This window comes from Pteropus alecto, unplaced genomic scaffold (genome assembly GCF_000325575.1).
Source record: "Pteropus alecto unplaced genomic scaffold, ASM32557v1 scaffold251, whole genome shotgun sequence".
NCBI classification, from domain to species: Eukaryota; Metazoa; Chordata; class Mammalia; order Chiroptera; family Pteropodidae; genus Pteropus; species Pteropus alecto.
The window spans coordinates 2540444-2561409 of NW_006431048.1; the positions used below are offsets into that span (position 1 = coordinate 2540444).

Genomic DNA, 20966 nt, shown 5'->3' on the forward strand with positions numbered 1-20966 from the left:
CTCAGAATGTGAGAAATAGCAGAGGGAAGGGTGTGTGTCAAAGAGTCATCTTAATTCACCTACTTCATCAACTTGTCACCTGACTTTGAGAAGCAGGAAAACTTTACTAGAGTACATTTATATAAAAGATAAAAATCTGCATATTTAAGAACTATTTAAATTTGATAATGTTTGAGAAGCACTTGGAGCAGCACACAGTAACCCATTAATATGTAGAAGCTCTTAATATTATCAACATCATCATCAAGAATTTGCCATAACAGCATAGGAGTACGTAGAGTTTTTTAAGAAACAAATGTGGCAAGAAAGCTGCATGGTGCTGGGAAATTGAAGTCGTTTCTAAATCATTTCAGTAAGCTCTCAGGTAAGCCTGAAGACATTACACTGTCCTGTGAGCTTTCACTTCATAGAGTTCAATCTAACTGATCCAACTGAATGCTAAAGCCATTACTTAAGCCACTTGTTCCTGGGGTGGACAGAGTAAGACTTTTCATTTAAGGCCAGTTTTCACAGGCCTGTCTACACTGCAGCCTCATCAGGGGATTTTGTTTTCTTTCACAGCAAGTTCTGTACTTTAAAAAATGAAAATCTAAAAGTGCAAAAATTACATGTAAGAACTGTTACTGTCAGGGGAAAACTGCAATGAATTGAAGGCGTGGAAATGACAGACGTTTTTATTTACATAGCAATTTCAAAGTAGAATCTTTTCACTCCTTCCCCATAGTAGCAGCACCGAAGGTACTGTTTTCATTCTGTTACCATGACAGTTTCTTCCTGGGTAGTACAATTGTTTTTCTTCATTTATTCTATGCAATGGAATTATTCCTTTCTAACTTTATTGTTATTGTTCTTTCATTTAACACTGAAGTAACCTAGGCAGCTACAACATTTATCCCACTTACTGTCAAAGTATTAAGAAACTCAACTGAGTTCAGGATTTGGAAATTGTGCTTAAATTGAGTTTGCTTTTAACTTTCATAAAAGGGAGTCTTAAAATATTTTTTGCACAGCAGGGAAATAAATACTTGTCCATTTTGTTAGGCTTCACCATTTTACAAATAAGAAACACTGCACTGAATGTGGGTACTAAGTAAAACTTCTGATCATCACTCCATCCCCTATCTCCAAATGTTTAGGGTTATTTCTAAAACTGCTTGCTAAATTACTACCAGCTGAGTTATAGTGTTGCCACTGAGCACATATGTGGCAAATATCAGTAAAATGACATTTGAGTAAGATCAAATGAATTCGATCCATAATAGTTTCAAAGTGCTATGTGATGTCATCTGCTTCCAAAATAAACTAAGAGATAGCATATTATATTCAAATATGCTAATTATTAATACTATTATTTCAAGCATTCCAAAAAATTCTAATCCAGGCCTAAAACAGAAAAAAGAAATAAACTCAATAGAAAGGAAACAGAGTTTTCATTGCTTATAAAATTATAAGCCTGTCTTCCTATAAAATCCACAAGAATAAATTTTAAAAAATGTACACTAAAAAATAGCTGGATAAAAATTAAACAAACAAAAATAAATGGTTTTTATTTATGCACCAATCACAACTAGTTAGAAAAATATAATAGGCTAAAATAATTCCTCATAACAACTATAAAAAATTTACAATATCTTAAGAAATTTGTGGACTTACATGAAAACTCTAAATCATTACACTGAGAGATAAAATCAACTTAATAAGTGAAGAGAACATGTTCTAATGTAGAAAGATATTGTAGTATCACAAGGTAGATTCTTTCCAAATTAATTTATAGCATTTAACAAATTTTCATTTAAAATTCCAACAAGATTTGTTTAACATGAGTACATTATTTAACTCTAAGATTCATTTAAAGGAATAAAATTAAATAATATCTAAGAAAATACTGAGAAAGATGAGTAATTAGAAGGGATAAGTTGTTCTTTCAAACATTAAAACATATACCAGTTGCTAAAACAGCTTTTTTTTTTTTTTTTAAAGTCCTTTACTTGCCCCAAAACTGATAGCTCAATTCATGGCCCTAAAACTAATGCTGGAATACATAATAATATAGTAATGTAATAAAGATGGTTTCAAAGTAAGTTGGAGAAAAAAGGATTATTCAGTAAATAGTACTGAAGTAAAAGGTATTAATACTTCCATATTAACTATTTGGAATAAAGGTCAGTGAATACCATATACCAAAATAAATATGGAACAGATAAAGAGTGAATATAAAAAAGAAACCATTAAGCCATTAGAAGAAAATATTAGAATATTTATCTATTCTCAAAATATAAGAGAAACTTCTAAATAAAACAAATAAGATTAAAAATATTACTGAAACAGTATATAAAAATGTAAAAATGTGAAGCAAAATTAAAAGGCAAACAATAAACTGAGAAACACATTAGTAATAAATACAATATTTTTAACATATAAGGAATTTATTTTATAAAAAACCCAAGAACCTGAAACTTCAATAAAGAATCGTCAAAGAACAATCTTCAGAAAATGCAAATTACTAATAAACATAAACACAAGTTCAACATCCCCAGCGATCAAAGAAATGTTAATTAAAATTATGAGATACCAATTTTCACCTACCAGCAAGATTATTTTTTAAAAAGTGCTTTCTGTAAAGCATTTGACCATAGTATCAATGGCCTTTCATTCTTTCACTCCACAAATATCTGCAACCCACGATAAGGCCTTGGCCCTCACAAAGATGACCTTCTTGAGGGGAAGGCAGATGTTTACTTACATAACTAACCATGTGATTTTAATTGTGCTAAATGTTACTAAGAAATACAAGGCGCTCTGAGATAATTTAATAGTTGCACCTAATTTGCAGGATGGGAGAGGGAGGTGTGGTCAGGAATGACGTTTATGAGAAACTGACATATGAGCTAAGATCTGAAGTAAGAAGAATTAACTAGGTAAAACTGAGGTAAGAGAAAATGGGAAGAGAGAATGGCTCGACTACATATGCAAAGGCCCTGAGTTAAGAAAAAGCAACCTCTGGAAATACAGACACTGAAGAAATGCTTGTTTGGCCTGAGCTCAGGGAGAGATTAAGCTCATGAGACTAAGAGAGAGCTTTTTACGCCACTACAAAATTTTTGGTCATTAGCCTAGGGGTAATGGGAAGCCATTTAAGGGTTTTAAGCAGAGAAATAAGACGAGATTTTTGTTTTTTTTTTAAACTGCTTCTGCAGGACTGGTCAAGATGGCATAGAAGGCAGAGGCTGTGCACACCTCCTCCCACAACCACACCAAAATTATAATGAAAATACAGAGTAATCAGCATGCCTTGTCGCCTGAGGTCTGGCTGAATAGAGAGAGGCCCTGCAACTAGGGACAAAAATAAGAGGTTGCTCACCTCAAACTGGTAGGAGGGGTGGAAATGCAAAACGGCCTGGCCTGGTCCAACAACTGAGTGTGGCGATAGAGATTCAGGAGGGTTATCTTGGCTGCAGTACCCCCACCCCCACATGAGGAGTGAGGGGTCCCAACACCACACTGGGGTCCCCAGCCCAAAGTTCCAGCACTGAGAAGTTCCCACAATCTCTGGCTGTGATAACCAATGAAGGCTGCGGCTGAGACAGAGGGTTGTGGGAGTCACAGATGTTTCTCTTAAAGGTCCCACGCCCGGACTTACTCGCTAACAGACTCACTCGCTCTGATCTCCAGCGCTTGGGCAGCTTCTTGAGGGGTGCCAGGGATGTATGGGGAGATACTGAGTTGTCCAGCTTCAGGGCCAGGGCTAGAGGGGCAGCTTTTTCCCAGAAAGAAGTGCTGGCAGTATCCACTATCCCTCTGTTGAGCCCTCCCACTTCCCAGCCTGCAGACGCAGGCACAACCATATCGAGTCACCATCAGTTTGGATAGCACAGGTTGCTCTGCCCAGGTGATTCCCTGAGGCTCTGCCTCTCCCAACTTGTGGGCCCACCCAAGCCACTTCTGGTGGTTTATTCCATTCAAATGGCCTGTCTTGGCTCTTGCTGAGGACTTTACTAAAATCTCTCAAAGGCTCACAAAACCCAGAGAAGCAGCGTCTGGCCTTGGCATGCCCTGTACCTCTTACTGAGCAGCCCCAAGCCCCGCATTAGTGTCAGCCAACCTAGGTTACTGGCTTGGCCTCTCGAGGCACCTATAAGCCCAGCATGGGTGGCAGCCATCTGTGGATTGCTTGGTGACTCTTACCAGGTGGCTCCAGAGGTGCATAGGCTGTGGTTGAACTTGTCCTGCAGATGGACCCCTCCTAGGACTGTGCCACTGGGCACCACACACACCTACTACCTAAAGCCACTCTACTAAGACCAGGAGACTTAGGAGCCCTACCTAATACACAGAAACAGACACAAGGAGGAAGCCAAAATGGGGAGACAAAGAAACATGTCCCACATAAAAGAATAGAACAAAGCTCTGGAAAAAGAACTCAAAATGTAGACAAGCAATCTACCAGATGCAGAGTTCAAAACACTGGTTATAAGGATGTTCAATGAACTTAGGGGATAAGTAGATTAACTCAGTGAGAACTTTAACAAAAAGATAGAAAACATAAAAATAGAGATGGAACACATAAAAGGGAACCATTTAGAAATGAAGAATATAACATCTGAGATGCAGACTGCATTAGAAGGAATCAACAGAGTGGATGAAGCAGAGAATCGAATCACTGAGATAGAGGATGGGGTAGCCTAGGACACCCAATCAAAACAGAAACAAGAAAAAAGAATCCAAAAATATGAAGACAGTTTAAGGAGCCTCTGGTACAACATCAAGTGCAACAACATTCTCATCACAGGGGTACCAGAAGGAGAAGAAAGAGGGCAAGAAATTGAAAATCTATTTGAAGCAATAATAATGGAAAACTTCCCTATCCTGGTGAAGGAAATAGCCATACAACCCCAGGAAGTTCAGAGAGTCCCAAAGAAGAACCCAAAGAGGCCCACACTAAGACATATCATCATTAAAATACCAAAAGTTAAATACAAAGAGAGAATCTTATAAGCAGCAAGAGAAAAGTAATTAGTTACCTACAAGGGCACTCCCATAAGCCTGTCAACCGATTTCTCAAAAGAAATTTTGCATGCCAGAAAGGCTGGGCACAAAATATTCAAAATGATGAAAACCTAGGACCTACAACCAAGATTATCCAGCAAAGCTATCAGAATCAAAGGACAGATAAAAAGTTTCCAAGCTAAGAAAAAGCTAAAGGAGTTCATCACCACCAAGCCAGTATTACAGGAAAAGTTGGAGGGTCTTCTTTAAGAAGAAAAAAAAAGTATCAAAAATATGAATAAAGAATGGCAATAACTTCAGATCTATCAACAAGTATTTCAAATGAAAAAGAATTAAGAACTCCAATCAAAAGATAGGGTTGCTAAATGGATAAGAAAACAAGACCTTACATAGGTTGCCTACAAGAGATTCATTTCAGATTAAAAGACACACGCAGACGGAAAGTAAAGGGATGGAAAAAGATATTTCATGATAGATATTGTGTTGAGTGGAGTAAGTCAGATAGAGAAAGACAAATGCCATATGATTTCACATACATATGGAATCTAAAGAACAAAATAAACAACAACAACCACAGAAACAAACTCATAGATACAGAGAACATTCTGAGGGTTACCAGATGTGAGGGGTTTGGGGGAGTCAGTGAAAAAGGGGGAAGGGATTAAGAAGTACAAATTGGTAATTACAAAATAGTCATGGAAATATAAAGTATAAGATAAGGAATATAGTCAATAATATTGTAATAACTGTGTACAGTATAGATTTATTAGGGTGATCACTTTGTGAGTTATATAGATGTCTAATCACTATGTTGTACACCTGTGTTGTATATAATATCGTATGCCAACTATAATTGAAAAATAAAAAATATTATTAAGAAAAAAACTGTCTCTGGTTTCAGTATGAAGATAGGCCTAGGAGGGAAGCGCAGGGTGCAGAGGGACGAGGAATGAGGCTACTGCAGCTACTGAGGGGAGAGAGCAGGGTAACCCCGACTAGAGGATGGCCATGGAGAGAGAGAAGCGTGTGGATTCTAGACATTTAGGGTGTAAGTCACCAAGTCACCAGACGCCACTTAGAGAGGCATTCAGAATGACTCAGAGGTTTCTCGTGTAAGAAGCTTCATGGATATTGCTGCTACTGATGATAATAGTCATACCCTTTGACCCAGTCATGCTCCTTCTAAGAATATATCCTAGAGAAATAATTAGAAACTTGGACAAGATTTATTTTCAAAGATTTTTCACTACAGTCTTATTTATAAATTTAGAACTTCCAAGCAACTAATCAAAATAGGAGAAATTTTTAAAGTATATTATACTGCCATATAATGGAACATTAGGTAGCCATTTAAAAGTCACATTTAACATGAAGAGAAGCTGCTCAGAATATGTTAAGTGAAAGAAAAAAAAGCAGGCTGTGAAAATTAATACAACTTTATTTTAAAAATACAAAAAGGCCTGATGGACATATGTATACTTTGGTAATAGGACTAAGTATTTTTATCTTTTGACAATAAAACTTTGTGTTTTTAAATTTCTTTGGATCTATCTTCTCGTTTTTTCAACATTCTCCACAATGAGGAAGTCATACTTTCATTTTTTAATTATTTATAACTTTAAAGAACATTTGTATGTGCTAGGCACTGTTCTCAATGTTTTATGCATATGAACGCATTTAATCTGGAAAACATTTCTAAGATACAGAAAAGTTAAATGACTTGCCTAAAGTCACACTATAAGTCATAATTTGAAACCATGCAATCTGACTCTGGAGACTCCTCTTTTGTACCACTACCCTATACTGTTTGTGGAAGTACTGCATTTATGTTCAAAGAATAACTTTAAAAAGAACAATTATTAAGACATCCCACAGAATGGGAGAAAATATTTGCAAGTCATCTATCTGATAAGGGTCTAGTATCCAGAATACATAAAGAAATCTTTTATGACTCAATAAAACAAAACAAACAAAACTCGAAAAGCGAAAAGCATCTCAATTAGAAAATGGGCAAAGAATCTGAAGAGATTTCTCCAAAGAAGATATCCAAATGATCAATAAGCATATGAAAAGGTGCTCAACATCAATAATCATTAAGAATATGTATATCAAAACCATAATGAGATAGTACTTCATATCCACTAGGATGGCTATAATGAAAAAATGGAATAAGTGTTGGCAAGGATAGAGAAATTGGAACCCTCATACACTGGGGTCGGCTGCTCTGGAAATAGTTCAGCAGTTTTTCAAAAGATTTAAACACGGAGTTATTGTATGAGTCAGCAATCCCACTTCTAGGTAGAAACCCAAGAGAAATGAAAACATCATGTCCACAAAAAACTTGTATGTAAATGTTCATAGCAGCATTATTCATAATAGCCAAAAAGTGGAAACAACCCAAATGTCCATCAGCTGACGAATGGGTAAGCAAAATGCCATATATACATATAATGGAACATTATTCAGCAATCAAAATAAATGAAGTAAGTACATACTACAACATGGATGAATCTTGAAAACATGATATGTGTAAGAAGGTAGACACAAAGGGCTACATATTGCATAATTTCATTTATATGATAGGTCCAGACTAAGTAAATCAATCAAAACAAGGTAGATTAGTGGTTGCCAGGTGCTGGAGGTAATGTGGAATAGAGAGTGACTGCTTAAGGGGTACTGGGCTGCCTTACAATGTGATGAAAATGTTCTGGAATTAGATAGTAGTGTTGATGGCTGCACAACATTGTGAATATGCTAAAACCACTGTCTGTTAAAATGATGAATTTTACATCATGTGAATTTTATCTGAATTTTTAAAAAGAACAAGTTATCTTTAGTTAAAAACTCAGAGGAGTTGCACAACTACAAAGACTATCTACTTTCTTTTTCTTTTATACTTAAGTATTAACTTGAAAATGTCAAATTACTGTGCCTCATCTATAAAACAGGATAATAATAATACCATTCTAAGAGGGTTTGAAAAAGATTGAGTTGATATGCATAAAGCACTCAGAACAGTGCCTGACACAATGGCTCTCAACAACTGTTAGCTATTAGTGGTAGTATTGTATTTGTAGTCTAACCAAAATGTGGAAAAAATTTCTGTCTAACAAACACTTCAATGAGTAGATTTATTTGACTATAATCAAGAAGGAAAAAGCACAAGCTGATTTTTATGTGGCTGCTGCTGGCCTAGCACTTAATTTTAAAATACAATAAACATTTCGGTCTGTGATTAGAACAAGATGCTGCAGAATTTCAGGTATATTAATCCTGCTTTACCTGTCATGAGAGCACAAAGACACCAAAAACTGAATAATTCTATGAGAACTACTAGAAGGTCAACATGAAAGAAAGAAGCTTGGAGAAACTGGGTAATTTTCCAGCTCCTTCCGAGTTATTAATAGATATTCACAGAGCCACTTCACAGCAATACTTACAACACTAGATTTCTAGACTACCAAACTTACCCATATTTAAGTAGAAATTAAACACACATCCTGAAGCCAGACAATGGTTATGGACTCTTTTAGACTAGAAAACAGTACTTCTTCTTTCCTTTAAATTAACTATTTTTATAGTTAATAATAACTGCTTATCTGATTATAAGGCAAAAAATCAAGATGTTACAAGGCTTCAGGGAAGAAGAGCAAGCTGGCAAAATCTAATTGCTTAAGAGAACAGCTTTACCTATGTTTTACAGTTATGTAATACAATAGAGGTCAGGCAGCTGATGAAGCAGAGAGAGAAAATTTCGACCAAGGCTGAGCACTATAAATAGTGCCTGAAGCCACAAATAACAGGACACATTCTACATGAGTCAAAAGTGGAAATGACTATTAGATTAGTATTGGTCTTTTGCAGTCACAAGAGAACATAAATAATAGGACATCAACAAATATTTACTAAATGTCTACCATATTCAACGAATCACGGTATGTGGACAAATATATCTTCTATGAGGTTATAAACTACAGGTTGTTTATTCTAAAAAATAAAATCTAATACAAACTGTCTTTCTAAAACTTCCAATAAAATACTCCTTATCTGCAAATGGTCAAAAAGAGAATTAGAAATAAAGGATTCTCTAGAGATAAAGAAACCACTGCTGAGAATGTGGAAACGCTATTGAAGAGATATTATTATTATGATTCCTTGTGGTCCTACCTGTATCTGTGCTTTTCATTCCCATTCTGAATTGTATCTGCTTGCCATGAAGGACCCCAGAAAGGTATTTAGCAGTCCAGTGTTGTGCTGGCCAATCAAAAACCATGTTACAGAAGATTGCAGGTTGTTGTAAAGACATGATAATTTCTTTTGCTTTCTCTGGCGTAAAAGGTTTGACACGTTCAACTAGAGAAAGAGATAAACAGAGGAATAGATAACTATAAAGTTATTTCATACAATATGAAAAAATAGCTAATATCGTTTCTATTATGGTAAATCTTTCTGTGTAATTACACTGCATTTACACGTCACTTATTACTGTTCATCAAATATTTAGCATCAAACAACCATAATTCTTAAATAATTTTTCTCATTAAATTTTAAATGTTGGAAAATATTTATAATTTTCAACATCAAAACTGTTTTTAAAGAAGGCTTTTCAACTATCTAAACTTAAAAAGATGTAATTTTTTTAAAGATCTAATTTTTTGAAAATATAATTTCTAAATAGAGAAGTATGTAAGAAATGCTGATGGAAACTACTTTAGAACAGCTAGAGTTGCTGGAGTCAGCAACAATTCTACTTGCTATATCACATGTTTATGCCAAAAAGACCACTGAATTAATACAGTCAATGGGAAAGGGGGAATGATTTTCATTGCAAGATTTAAAAAGATAAGAAATGTGCTAGGATTCTTACCTTCAACTGGATCTATAAATAGTATAGGGGATATTCGCAAACTGAGTCCTTCAATAAATTTCACTGAATCATAGAATTAACAAATTAACTGAATCAACAAATTCTGGTTAGGATAGTAAAGATTAGTATTTGTTAAATAAAACAAGTTTCTATTTAAAGATGTCTTAAGATGACAGTTTTTTGGGAAAGTTAACAAATTTCATACTTATGGTTCTCTAGAACAATCAGCTAAATCTTGTATTTCACTGTTACTTAATCTGTAATTACACTTAATTAAAAAAAATTTAAGAAAAGCTCATAAATAACCCATCACCCAACTTTCTTCTAAACTTTCTGATAAAAGAGGGATGAGAAAGCACTCATCAAGGAACTTGAGTCATTTGTACTTATAGAATGCAAGGCTTGCTTTTTTTAAGAAAAAAAAATTTAACTCAGTTTGGCTTCCTTTCTCAGATAAAGGCAAAAATTCAGAATCATTCCCTAAACCCTCGGTGAAGTGAGCAGGCTCTACGTCAATATCTGAGACCAATCTGTCACCTTCTACATAGTCAAGGCTCTCAAGTGAGGAGATTAGTGTGGATGCTTAGAGGGAAAAGGTCAGGTAGAAAGGCTGAGGACTACCTGGAGTGAGGAAAAGGCATTCAGGTCTCGCTGTTAAAGAAGACCCAAGTCTATCATTAGGTGACCTTTAAGTATTGAAGAGCCCTACTAAGGAAAACAGGAGGTGACAAGGAATAAAATTTTCTATCTTTCCTTGAGATTTTTTTCACTCTTGACGCGCATGATAAATTCACTTTAAAGGTCTGAACACATACTGAATTGTAAATTTAAGTACAAGGTTACCTAGACTGCAATGCACTGAATCTTCCTGGACTTGGAATGCCTTGATTCTGTGTGTATGAAAATGGACAACCTGCATATCTTATTATATATTTCTAAAGTTTTGCTAGACTATGAAAAGCTACAATACATTCCTGATAATACTCGGTGGCATACAATTTCGAACTACCTTTGGGAAACAACTGGGAAAATGAAGTAGGAGTCTCAAACGACCACCCATTAAACTAGTAACTCATGTTATAGAAATTTGCTTTCAACAAAGTAGTTAATCATAAGCTATATATATATTCATATATTACATATGTATATAAATATACATATAAAATATCTATTTCCACAATGTAAAAACTCAAAATATAAACAATCTAATGTCTTAAAGTGGAAAAATATTTACTAAATATTCTCCCATGGTCCATTATATCCATTAACAATTAAAATGAGGGCTCTGTAGAAATGTGTGGAGATGTAGGAACTGGAATTGATTCAGACAGCCGCTGCGGCAGCCAAGTGAGAAGTGTGATAATAGGGCCCTGAACAACAAGAGGTGGCAGTCGGGAAGGCAGATATTATAGAGATGGAGAAATACTAAGAGAATAATATCAAAGATTATTAGGATCAGAGAGATGTGGGGTTGGAGGCAGATGCAGCTATAAGGAAGACTGAAGTTTCCAGACTTTGTGATTTACCATATGAGAAAAGATAAAAGCAACAGTTCATTCTGCTGAGAAGATGAAGAGTTTGGTTTCAAACATCTTCATCACACAGTACCACATATTTATTCGCAAAATATTTTACTATTTGCAACATACTTTTATATATATTAAAATAAAAGTTCTCATGTGATCCTCTAAGAAGCTTGTAAAACACAGGCAGAGAAGGTATTTTCTTACCATTATCCTAAGGAAGAAATGGAAGCTCAGATGTCAAAGGTCAACACTCCAGTGATAAGCTGTAACTATAGGTCAGGTTCCCTGATTCCAAGTCTAGTACTCTTTCCACTGCACGATCCTACTTCCAGGAATCACCTAGTCAGTACTAGTGACATAATCTGCCCAACAGACCCCTACAATCCCCTAAAGGAAAGTGACCTTGCCACAACCAATCTAATTTTGCTAAGATAACTTCCTTATTCCCAACTCCCATCTGCCAATAAAAGTCTTTCATTTTGTACAGCTCCTCAGAGCTCCTTTCTGTCTGCTAGATGGGATGTTGCCTGATTCATGAATCATTGAATAAAGCCAATAAGATCTTTAATTTTCACTCAGTTGAATTTTGTTTTTTAACATCCCTAAAAAGTGCTCTGATCTACTGCATGGTTGGTCTGACCTACTGCAGCATTATTTCAGTTCTAAGGTTGTAAAATATTCAAGCTTTCAACATTTTACTTCCAGAACTTTAAAGGGCAGAGATAAATAGAAGCACTGGTCCTTTCTGAGTAGGGAGTTTATTTATTCTGCTTGTCTTAAATCAGAGCCAGTAGATCATATAGCTCTGAATGTTCTCAAAACAGTTCTCTTACATAGTAAGACATGTCTAGCCACCATTCCACAAATAAGTACATGGGCATTAGAAACACATGACTAGTGTTTTGACAGAATAGCTTCAAAGAAGTAAATAAATATTTTTTCCTCTAACACAATATTAAATTTAATATATATGTATGTATCTATATATCTATATCTATAGATATATAGATGTAGATCTGATCTAAAAATCCTAAATGTTATAAGAGACTCTAAAACTGAAATTTACTGAAAAAGCATCTGGCCCAGCAATTGGAATTTATTAAATGTTTAAACATTTGCTAAATGAATGAAAAGTGCTATAAAGTATATATAGTGCAGAGCAGTAGGATACTCACCATAATAGGAAATTAGCATATTTACAGAATTTCAGGCCTGATTGCCAAAAGCAATCAGCTGGTTGTAAGATAAAACTAATTTGGTTTCTGATCATTTAATCAACAATGAACTGGGCCACTAAATTAATGAATTTGTGTTATAATTTCCTTTATAAAAATGCAATCTACACTGTATTAATTAAATAGCCTAGGGATGCACCCAGTCATTCCACATCAGGAGTATTTCCAAAGAGCTATAAAAATTATGAGGCAACCTTGACAGCCTTTAAAGGATAAGTGTACTTAGATCTAAACTTGCAGAAAACGGCAGTGTTTAATTAGATGACTTGGAAACTGCTGAAAAAACAGATTAGTGATCTAAGTGTTGCACAAGTCTTTTCTCCCTCTAAATATAGCATGTTATTCAGACAATTTATTACAACTTGGTTACAACCGATTCTTTGGCAATAGTGAAACCCCACTAAAAAGCAAACTGCCTTTTTCTCAGTAATTTTTTCTTTAATTAATGCAAAGTAAAAGATAATTTGAAACCTAATTTCCCTGAATTTGCTAGTGATCTGGCTTCTATCAATTAATATCTGGCATGGACTGTACTTGAGATTTAGAATTCAAGATGAGAATAAGGAAAATATACCAAACTGTAGAGGAGCAACTGTTCCATGATGTGACCGCTGCCCTACCCGAGAGCTGGACCTGGGCCAGAACAGAGATTGCTTACTGAAAACCCCTCCTTAGAGCCTGTCTGACTGTAATCTATGTTCATTCTGACATAAATCAGCACCTCCCTCTGCTTCCCACTATGTGCTGCTTCCTGTAACAAGCCATTGTCCTGATCTAGTCAAGCATGTAATTTCCCCATACCTGGTATCATTTGCATATTAGTGCCCATCACTATCCACCGCCCTCCCACACCCCTATCCTATATAATTCTTCGGCATTTGCCAAAAGGTAGGGTGATCCATTTCATCCTGCAGCTGCCCAAGATGCTCCTCATATGTAAAGTTCTCTTAATAATCTCTATTAATCGCCAGACTGAACTGGTCAGCCTCTTTCTTCAGTCTTTCCCTGCCTTCCATTTATGGAGGTAGATTTTCAGTTCTAGAACTTTCCCTGGGTCCATGTGTACTAACACTAGTTTCCAGAATACTCTCCAAATATTGATAGAATACAACAAAGACAAAGATCTTGAAATTAAAATTAACTAATACTCATGTCAGGTAAAATTTTAATAGATATTTTAATAACTAATATATTTAAATTACTAATTTTCAATCTTATTCAAAAACTTTCCGAAAGTGACATAAGAGTAAGTCACAAGTTACAACACAGAGACTCACCATAGTGACATAGCATGAATTAAAAACTATGTCCTGGCATGGTGGGCTAATTTATTTCTAAATCTATACATATAAGCCTATGATGTGATTTCATCAGTCTGACAACTACTGTATAAACATACAAGAAATTTTAAAACCTCTGGAATGGCAGATATTAGGAATGGTAGATATTAAGGTAAAAAATAATAAACATTGGGCCATGTCAGAAAAACACTGATGGAATCATACAAATATCACTTAACAAAATGACTGCAGTATTTGTACTAAAGAACAAATGGTAAAACTTACACCAAAGATGTTTCATTTTATAGTCCCTATTTTAAAATGTCAATACAAACTAAGGAAATTCTCCTGAAAGTTAATACAATGCTTAAGTAAAATGATGAATAGTTATAAACCCTTTGAATTTCAAGGTCTAGAAGGTGGTGCCACAGAAGAAACCACAACTGGAAATGTTGAAGTATTATGGCCTTGACAATACCAATGCATGGATTGGTGGTGAACGTCAAGCAGGTTCACCCAGGGACAGGAGACAGATGCTGGACAGCTACCATCCTCTTCTTCCCATCTTCTTACATGTCACTCTTGCCCAGTTAACCCAGAAAATCGTCTTTCCCTCCTCGATGCAATCTTTCATGAGCCAGAAAACGGCTCAAAAGTAATATTTATAAGTTTGAAGTAATACTGGTCTTAAACCTAAAGCAAGAAAAAGTAAATCTATATTTTAAGTGAAGTTAATACTAGAAAGAATGATGTCTCAAAGACTAAAGCTCTTTAAAATGCTCCTAGGTAACTTCAAAATTTCCACCAAAATGTTTCCATCTCTTCAGCTTCTACTAAGTAAATTTTCCATAATCCAAAACAAACTGATTATTTCATCACTTTTCATAAAAAATATTCAACAGCAGAATCTTGTAGAGATGTCTGCACACCCACATTCATAGGAGCACTATTCATAACAGACAAAAGGTAGAAGCAACGAATCAATGTCCACTGACTGACAAATGGATAAACAAATGTTTATCTATACAGAGGAAGATTTTTCAGACTTAAAAAGGAAGGAAAATCTTGACCCATGCTACAACATAGATGAACTATGAGAATATTATCCTAAGTGAAAAACGCCAGTCACAAAAGACAAATACTGTATTATTCCATTTAAAAGAGGTATTTAAAATAGTCAAATTTATAGAAACAGAAAGTAGAATGGCAGTTACCAGAGCTGATGGGAAGGGGAAAAGGAGAGTTGTTTACTGGGTACAGTTTCAGATTTGCAAGATGAAAAGGTCCTAGAAATCTGTTTCACAACAGTATGAATATACTTAATACTACTGAACTCTTAAAAACGGTAAACATGATAAACTTTATTTTTTTTACCACCATTAAAAAATATTCAATAGTATCATTTTGTTAATAGTCATTGTTAAATATAAAGTATTTTAGCTACACATGAATTATACACGTGCTCTAGCATGGGAATTTAAAAAATTTTTGAGATCTCAGAGGCTTTTGTTTTTCTTTAAACTCCCCTGCCCCACCCCTGCCCTTTAAAGAAATGAGAACAAGAATAACATGGAGAGTATGGCATCCCTAACTGAAGTTATATAGAAGTGCCCGTTGTATATGAAACTCAAGTCCATACAATTCTGGAATGAGATATTTCCTTTGGAAGGACTGCAAGAACAGTTGCAAAGATTCATCCTTCTCTTCATCAAGGCATAAGCCTGGATATAACTAAAACTATGAGAGCCCAATAGTAATATAATATCTTCAGTCTGAAAGACAGAATCATTTTCAAAGAATTGTAATTTTTAATTGCACCGAAATGCTTCAACCAATGTGTGATCCTGGAAGAAACATCTCATAGTCAGAATTTAGGTCGATTCTTAACAATAAGTAGTTTCATGTTTGTTTGTTTTAAGACTATTTTTTAGAGTAGTTTTAGGCTTACAACAAAATTAAGAGGAAGGTACAGAGATTTCCCATATCCCCCCTCCCCTCACATATGTGTGCCCCCTTATCAACATCACTCATTGGAATGATACATTTTTTACCAAGGATGAACCTAAACTGGCATATCATAATCACCCAAAGTCTACAGTTTATCTTAGAGTTCACTCTTGGTGTTGTGCAATCTTTGGTTTTGGACAAAAGTATAATGAAATGTATCCATCATTACAATATCATATGAAGTATATTTACTGCGCCCCAAATCCTCTGTGCTCTGCCTACTCATTTTATGTTTGTTTTTAATAATTTACAACCTGTTACTTCGAACAAATTATGTCACATCCTTGAAGACAAACCTGTTACCTTCATATATTTAGAGTTTAGCACAGTGCTTGGCATAAAATGATGCTAAATAAATCTTTTCTGAATTCACATCTTACTTTTAGCAATATATGAAACAACCATTTGTTTTCTCCACTTTTGCGTAAGAACTATTGCACACAATCAGAAACAGTCTCAAAATAAAGAGATCAGTTCCACAATTTAATGCTCACCTCCACAGGTTCCCTTTCCTGCTCCCAATCACACTGTCATTGACTCCTAATTACCCTGGCCTCACTGCAACCATTTCAAAGCTTCTTTACTCTCAAATCCCCAATATCTGTCCATGTGTGGTGCCTTGCTCTATTTTTCTGAAAAACTGAAATCCATGATTTCTCCTTTTTTTCACTTCAGCATTTCTAGTTCACCTTGCCCTTCTTTGGTCTCAAGTGACACAATCCTCCTCCTTTTCACTTGCATATTCTGCCACACTTCCATTCTAGTAGAACCAGTCTGTCTCCTCACTCCCCTCCCCTCCCCACCCCTACATACCTTGGGCCTTGGTCTTTTCTCCATTCACCCTATTCCTGGCATCATCTCACCAGAAATGGCCTTTCCATTCATTTCCTTAGTCAAACTACAGTCATGAGCCACATAATGATGTTTTGGTCAACGAAGGACAGTGGTCCCTTAAGATTATAATGGAGATGAAAAATTCCTATCACCTAGGATGTCACAGTCATCTCAACATTGTAGCTCAACCCATTACTCATGTGTTTGCAGTGATGCTGGTGTAAACAAACCTACTGCATGGCCAATTGTATACAAATATAGCACATACAAATATGTATAGCACATAATACTTGATAATGATAATAAGTGACTTTGTTACTGGTTTATATATTTACCATAATATAGTTTTTATCATTTAGAGTGTATTCTCTCTACTTATATACACAATTTACTGTAAAACACTAAGCCACATTACACAGGCAGCAGCCTCATACCTCATGTTTATCGCCCCTCTTGATTGTATCTTTTTCTCTTGTGCTTGATTTAACCTCATGTTGTTTTGTACAGCAGCATGCTGTACAGGCTTGCAGCCTAGGAGCAACAGGCTCCATATAGCCTAGGTGTGTAGTAGGCTACACTATCCAGGTCTGTGTAAATGCACTCTATGACGTTTGCACAAAGACCAAACTGCCTAACAATAGATTTCTCAGAACATATCCCCTCGTTAATTGGCGCATGACTGTAAACCAAATCTTCAAATTATTCTTGGAAGCACAAACACAATCCAACCTTTATCAGTTCTTTCTCCTCTCAGCAACCAAAGCACTTAATGTGTGTAATGTTTACATCCCATCTAATCACCTCTCTGTCTTGTGGATATGTCCTATACTACGATTCTTTTTATCTGTGTCTTTTTTCCCCAAACTGTATTTAGAAGCTATTTTAGGGCAAGGACTGTCTTCTACTTCATTGTATGAAAGTCTCCTATTTATAGTGTACATTCAAATTTCTGGATAATGGAATGGTAATAAGTTTCCTCAAAAATAACTTTTCTATGACTCCTACAATATTTATCACTCTACTGACCATACTGATCCTTTCACATTTATTTATCCAGTGTGTGGATTTTTCGTACCCTTTATTCACGAAAGCCTTATCTAATTTAAAGCAAAGCCTTCTCTTCCAGTAGGATGTTGCTCATTTAACTTACTTTGTAATGGTAATAAGCAGTCATATCAAACTGGTGTTTCTGGGGAGAATGATAGTTTAAAAGAGAGTTCAAAGTTACACAGATAGGATTCTGAGAATCCTTTAATACAAAAATTGAAGTCTGCAAAAATGTATGTTCGTGCTGTATTTTCAGAGGAGCAAATCCATACTTTCATCAGATTTTTCCTTCCTTGGGACTTCAAGATTAAGAATCACCAGTTTCCTCAAGAATATGAAATTATGAAATTATCATATGACCCAGCAGTTCCATTGTTAGCTATATGAACAAAGAACTGAAAACATAGGCTGATACCAAAACTTGTATATGAATGTACATAGCAGCAGTCATAGTAGCCTAAAAGCAGAAACAACCCAAATGCCCACCAACTGATGAATGGATAAGCAAAATGCAGTATATCCATACTATGCATGGAATATTAGTCAACAATAAAAAGGAATGAAGTATTGATACGTGCTACGACACAGATGAACTTCGCAAACATTATGCTATGTAAAAGAAGCCAGACACAAAAGGCCACATATTGTATGATTTCATATATATGAAATGTCCAGGATAGGCAAATCCGTATAGCAGAGTAGATTAATGTTGCCAGGAGCTGGAGAGAGGGGCAAATGCGGGGAGTGACTGCTAATGGGTACCAGGTTTCTTTTTGGTGTGATGAAGTAGTGATGGCTGCACAATTTTGTGAACATAATAAAAACCATCAAATGGTACATTTTAAAAGGGTGAATTCATGGTATGTAAATACCATAAAAAATAAAAACCTCCCCTTCCTCTGCTGCATGCTTGACATCTTTTGCAGCATTCTTCCCAACCTAAACTCTATGCATTCACATTCAAACTCAACAGTGCTCTCACGACCACCTCCTTTCTGTGGGTTCCTAATTTATATGTCATTTCTCAGGCTGGAAAATTTCAGATATCTCTAATTTTTTTTCTCTCAGTTTCAACATCAGTCAGTCACCAATGCCAGAACTTTCTATTAATAAAAATGGTTACCATTCTTGAATACATAATTCCTGCCAGATACTATACTACGATTGATCTACAATTGTCTTTAATTTTCACAATAATCATGCATTTTATAGAGGAAACTGAGACTGAGGGTGATGAAGTACCTTGTCCTTCAGTCTTTCTCTATTTTCCATCCTTCAGACAGAGTGATCTTCCTAAAAATAAATCTGATAACGTTACTACCCCACCTAAAATTCTTCAAAGGTTTCTCACTGTCATAAACTCCAGACTCTTTAACTTGGTATAAGGCAGGGGTCCCCAACCGCTGGGCCACAGACCAGTACTGGTCCATGGCCTATTAGGAACTGGGCCACACAGCAGGAGGTGAGCAGCAGGTGAGCCAGTGAAGCTTCATCTATATTTGCAGCTGCTCCTCAGTGTTAGCATCACCACCTCAGCTCCACCCCAGATCATTAGGCATTGGATTCTCATAGGAGCACCAATCCCTGGTGCCAAAAAGGCTGGGGACTGTTGGTACAAGGTACTCATCAGGATCCCTCTTCTTCTCTCACTATACCTCATACCAACTTCTTTCAGTTCCTGGACCATGCCAAGCTCTTTCTCCTCTTGCCTCTGGACTAGGCACGGCGTTCTCTTACCTACTTTCTCAACAAATATTATTGCCTGCTATGCCTGGCATTGTACTTGCTGCTTGGGCACATGTGGTGAACAAAACAGATATAGGTCCTGCCCTCAAGGTATTTAAAGTCTAATGGTAGAAACAATAATAAACAAGTATTTACAGGTTGTGGTAAATGAAATGAAGGAAGCAGCATGCTGTATTTATAGAATAGCTAGAGTTAGAGGTCGGGGTAAGCTACAATGACTGTTTCAAATAGGTTGGTCTGCTAAAGTCTCAGGTGGTGACATACTCTGAAACCTGAAGATTAGGAACCAGCTATGTGAAAAGCATAAAAGGAAGGGTGTGTGTGACAAGAGATATTCCTGGAGACAAGAGCAGAGTCCCGACCAAGGATTTTTGTAGGCCATGATTAGGACTTTAGATTTTATTCTAAGTTTTAAGTGCAATGGAATTTTAAGAATTTTAAGGAAGTGTCACTTTTCGCTGCTGACCAGAGAAGGGATTGGACGGGTACAAGATAGGAAACAGGGACACAGCGCCTGAAGATATAGTAGTGGTTTAGGTAAGAAATGTGGATAATTTGGACAAAGGTCTGAAAGTAGAGGAACAAGACAGATTAGATGCAGAATTGACCTAACTTGCAAAGTCATCGGCTGAAAGTAAGAAAGAATCGAAGAAAAGATACAGCTTGAGGAACTGTCATTGGAAAAGGAAAGTAGGCTTACCACAGAAACAGAAGATCAGAAAGATCTCAGGCCCATCCTGAGGTTGACCATTTTCATTTTATAGTGTTATCAATCTGTCCAGGACTTTTTCCAGCAAAGTTCAGCCAAGGTGTAGATGCAGAGGGCAAAAAATTGGTTCATTCAGAGTGTGGGTTTTGCCAGAAGAATAAAAGGCGGGGAGGGACAAGAGATAGTATATTTTCAAGGGAGAGATCATAATGATAAACTATGACATGCACTCTCAGTTGGATTAGCGGGTACAGATGGGCAGAAAATGGAAGGATCAATGAACTGGAGTATAGATGAAGTTCAAGAATTGTCTCCTTGGGGTACATAAGTGAGTTATAAAAGTAAGTCAAATAGTAAAAAGTTATCATTTGTTTCTTCTAGTCATTTACCCCTCTAGGCAAATGACTATTTGATCTCCAACCAAATCCACCCTGTGCTTTCCCGCTCCTTGTCTTCTCAGGACTCTCCATCACTACCACTTGGATTTGTCACTATCTCATCCAATCATAAACGCCACCTCAAACTAGTCCCTCCATGAAGCCCTGTTTTCCCCACTAGGATCTCTCTGCTGGTGACAGCTCTCACTGTGTACTACCGACAGTATTTACGTTACCACATATCTTAGTCATTCTTTTTCCTTTCTAAGCCTCTTTACTCAAAGAGGATTTGTTATAAACAATCAAAAGTCCCTAGATCCCGTGACAGTCC

General features: G+C 36.0%; 1 protein-coding gene across 3 annotated transcripts in view; it reads right to left on the reverse strand.

The window, feature by feature from the left end:
- Positions 1–20966, reverse strand: part of HSPBAP1 (HSPB1 associated protein 1) — a 47131-nt gene that overhangs the window by 25485 nt on the left and 680 nt on the right. The window contains exons 1-2 of one of the 3 annotated variants that reach the window (XM_015595859.2): positions 11605–11623; positions 9175–9360 (exon numbers count right to left, since the gene is read on the reverse strand). The exons of 1 other annotated variant lie outside the window; for it this stretch is intronic. In XM_015595859.2, the coding sequence (XP_015451345.1) occupies positions 9175–9313 (139 nt within the window). In that variant the 5' untranslated portion in view covers positions 9314–9360; positions 11605–11623. Of the gene's footprint in view, positions 1–9174; positions 9361–11604; positions 11624–20966 lie in introns of those variants that run through there. One more of the 3 variants, XM_006905569.3, reaches the window with a different exon arrangement.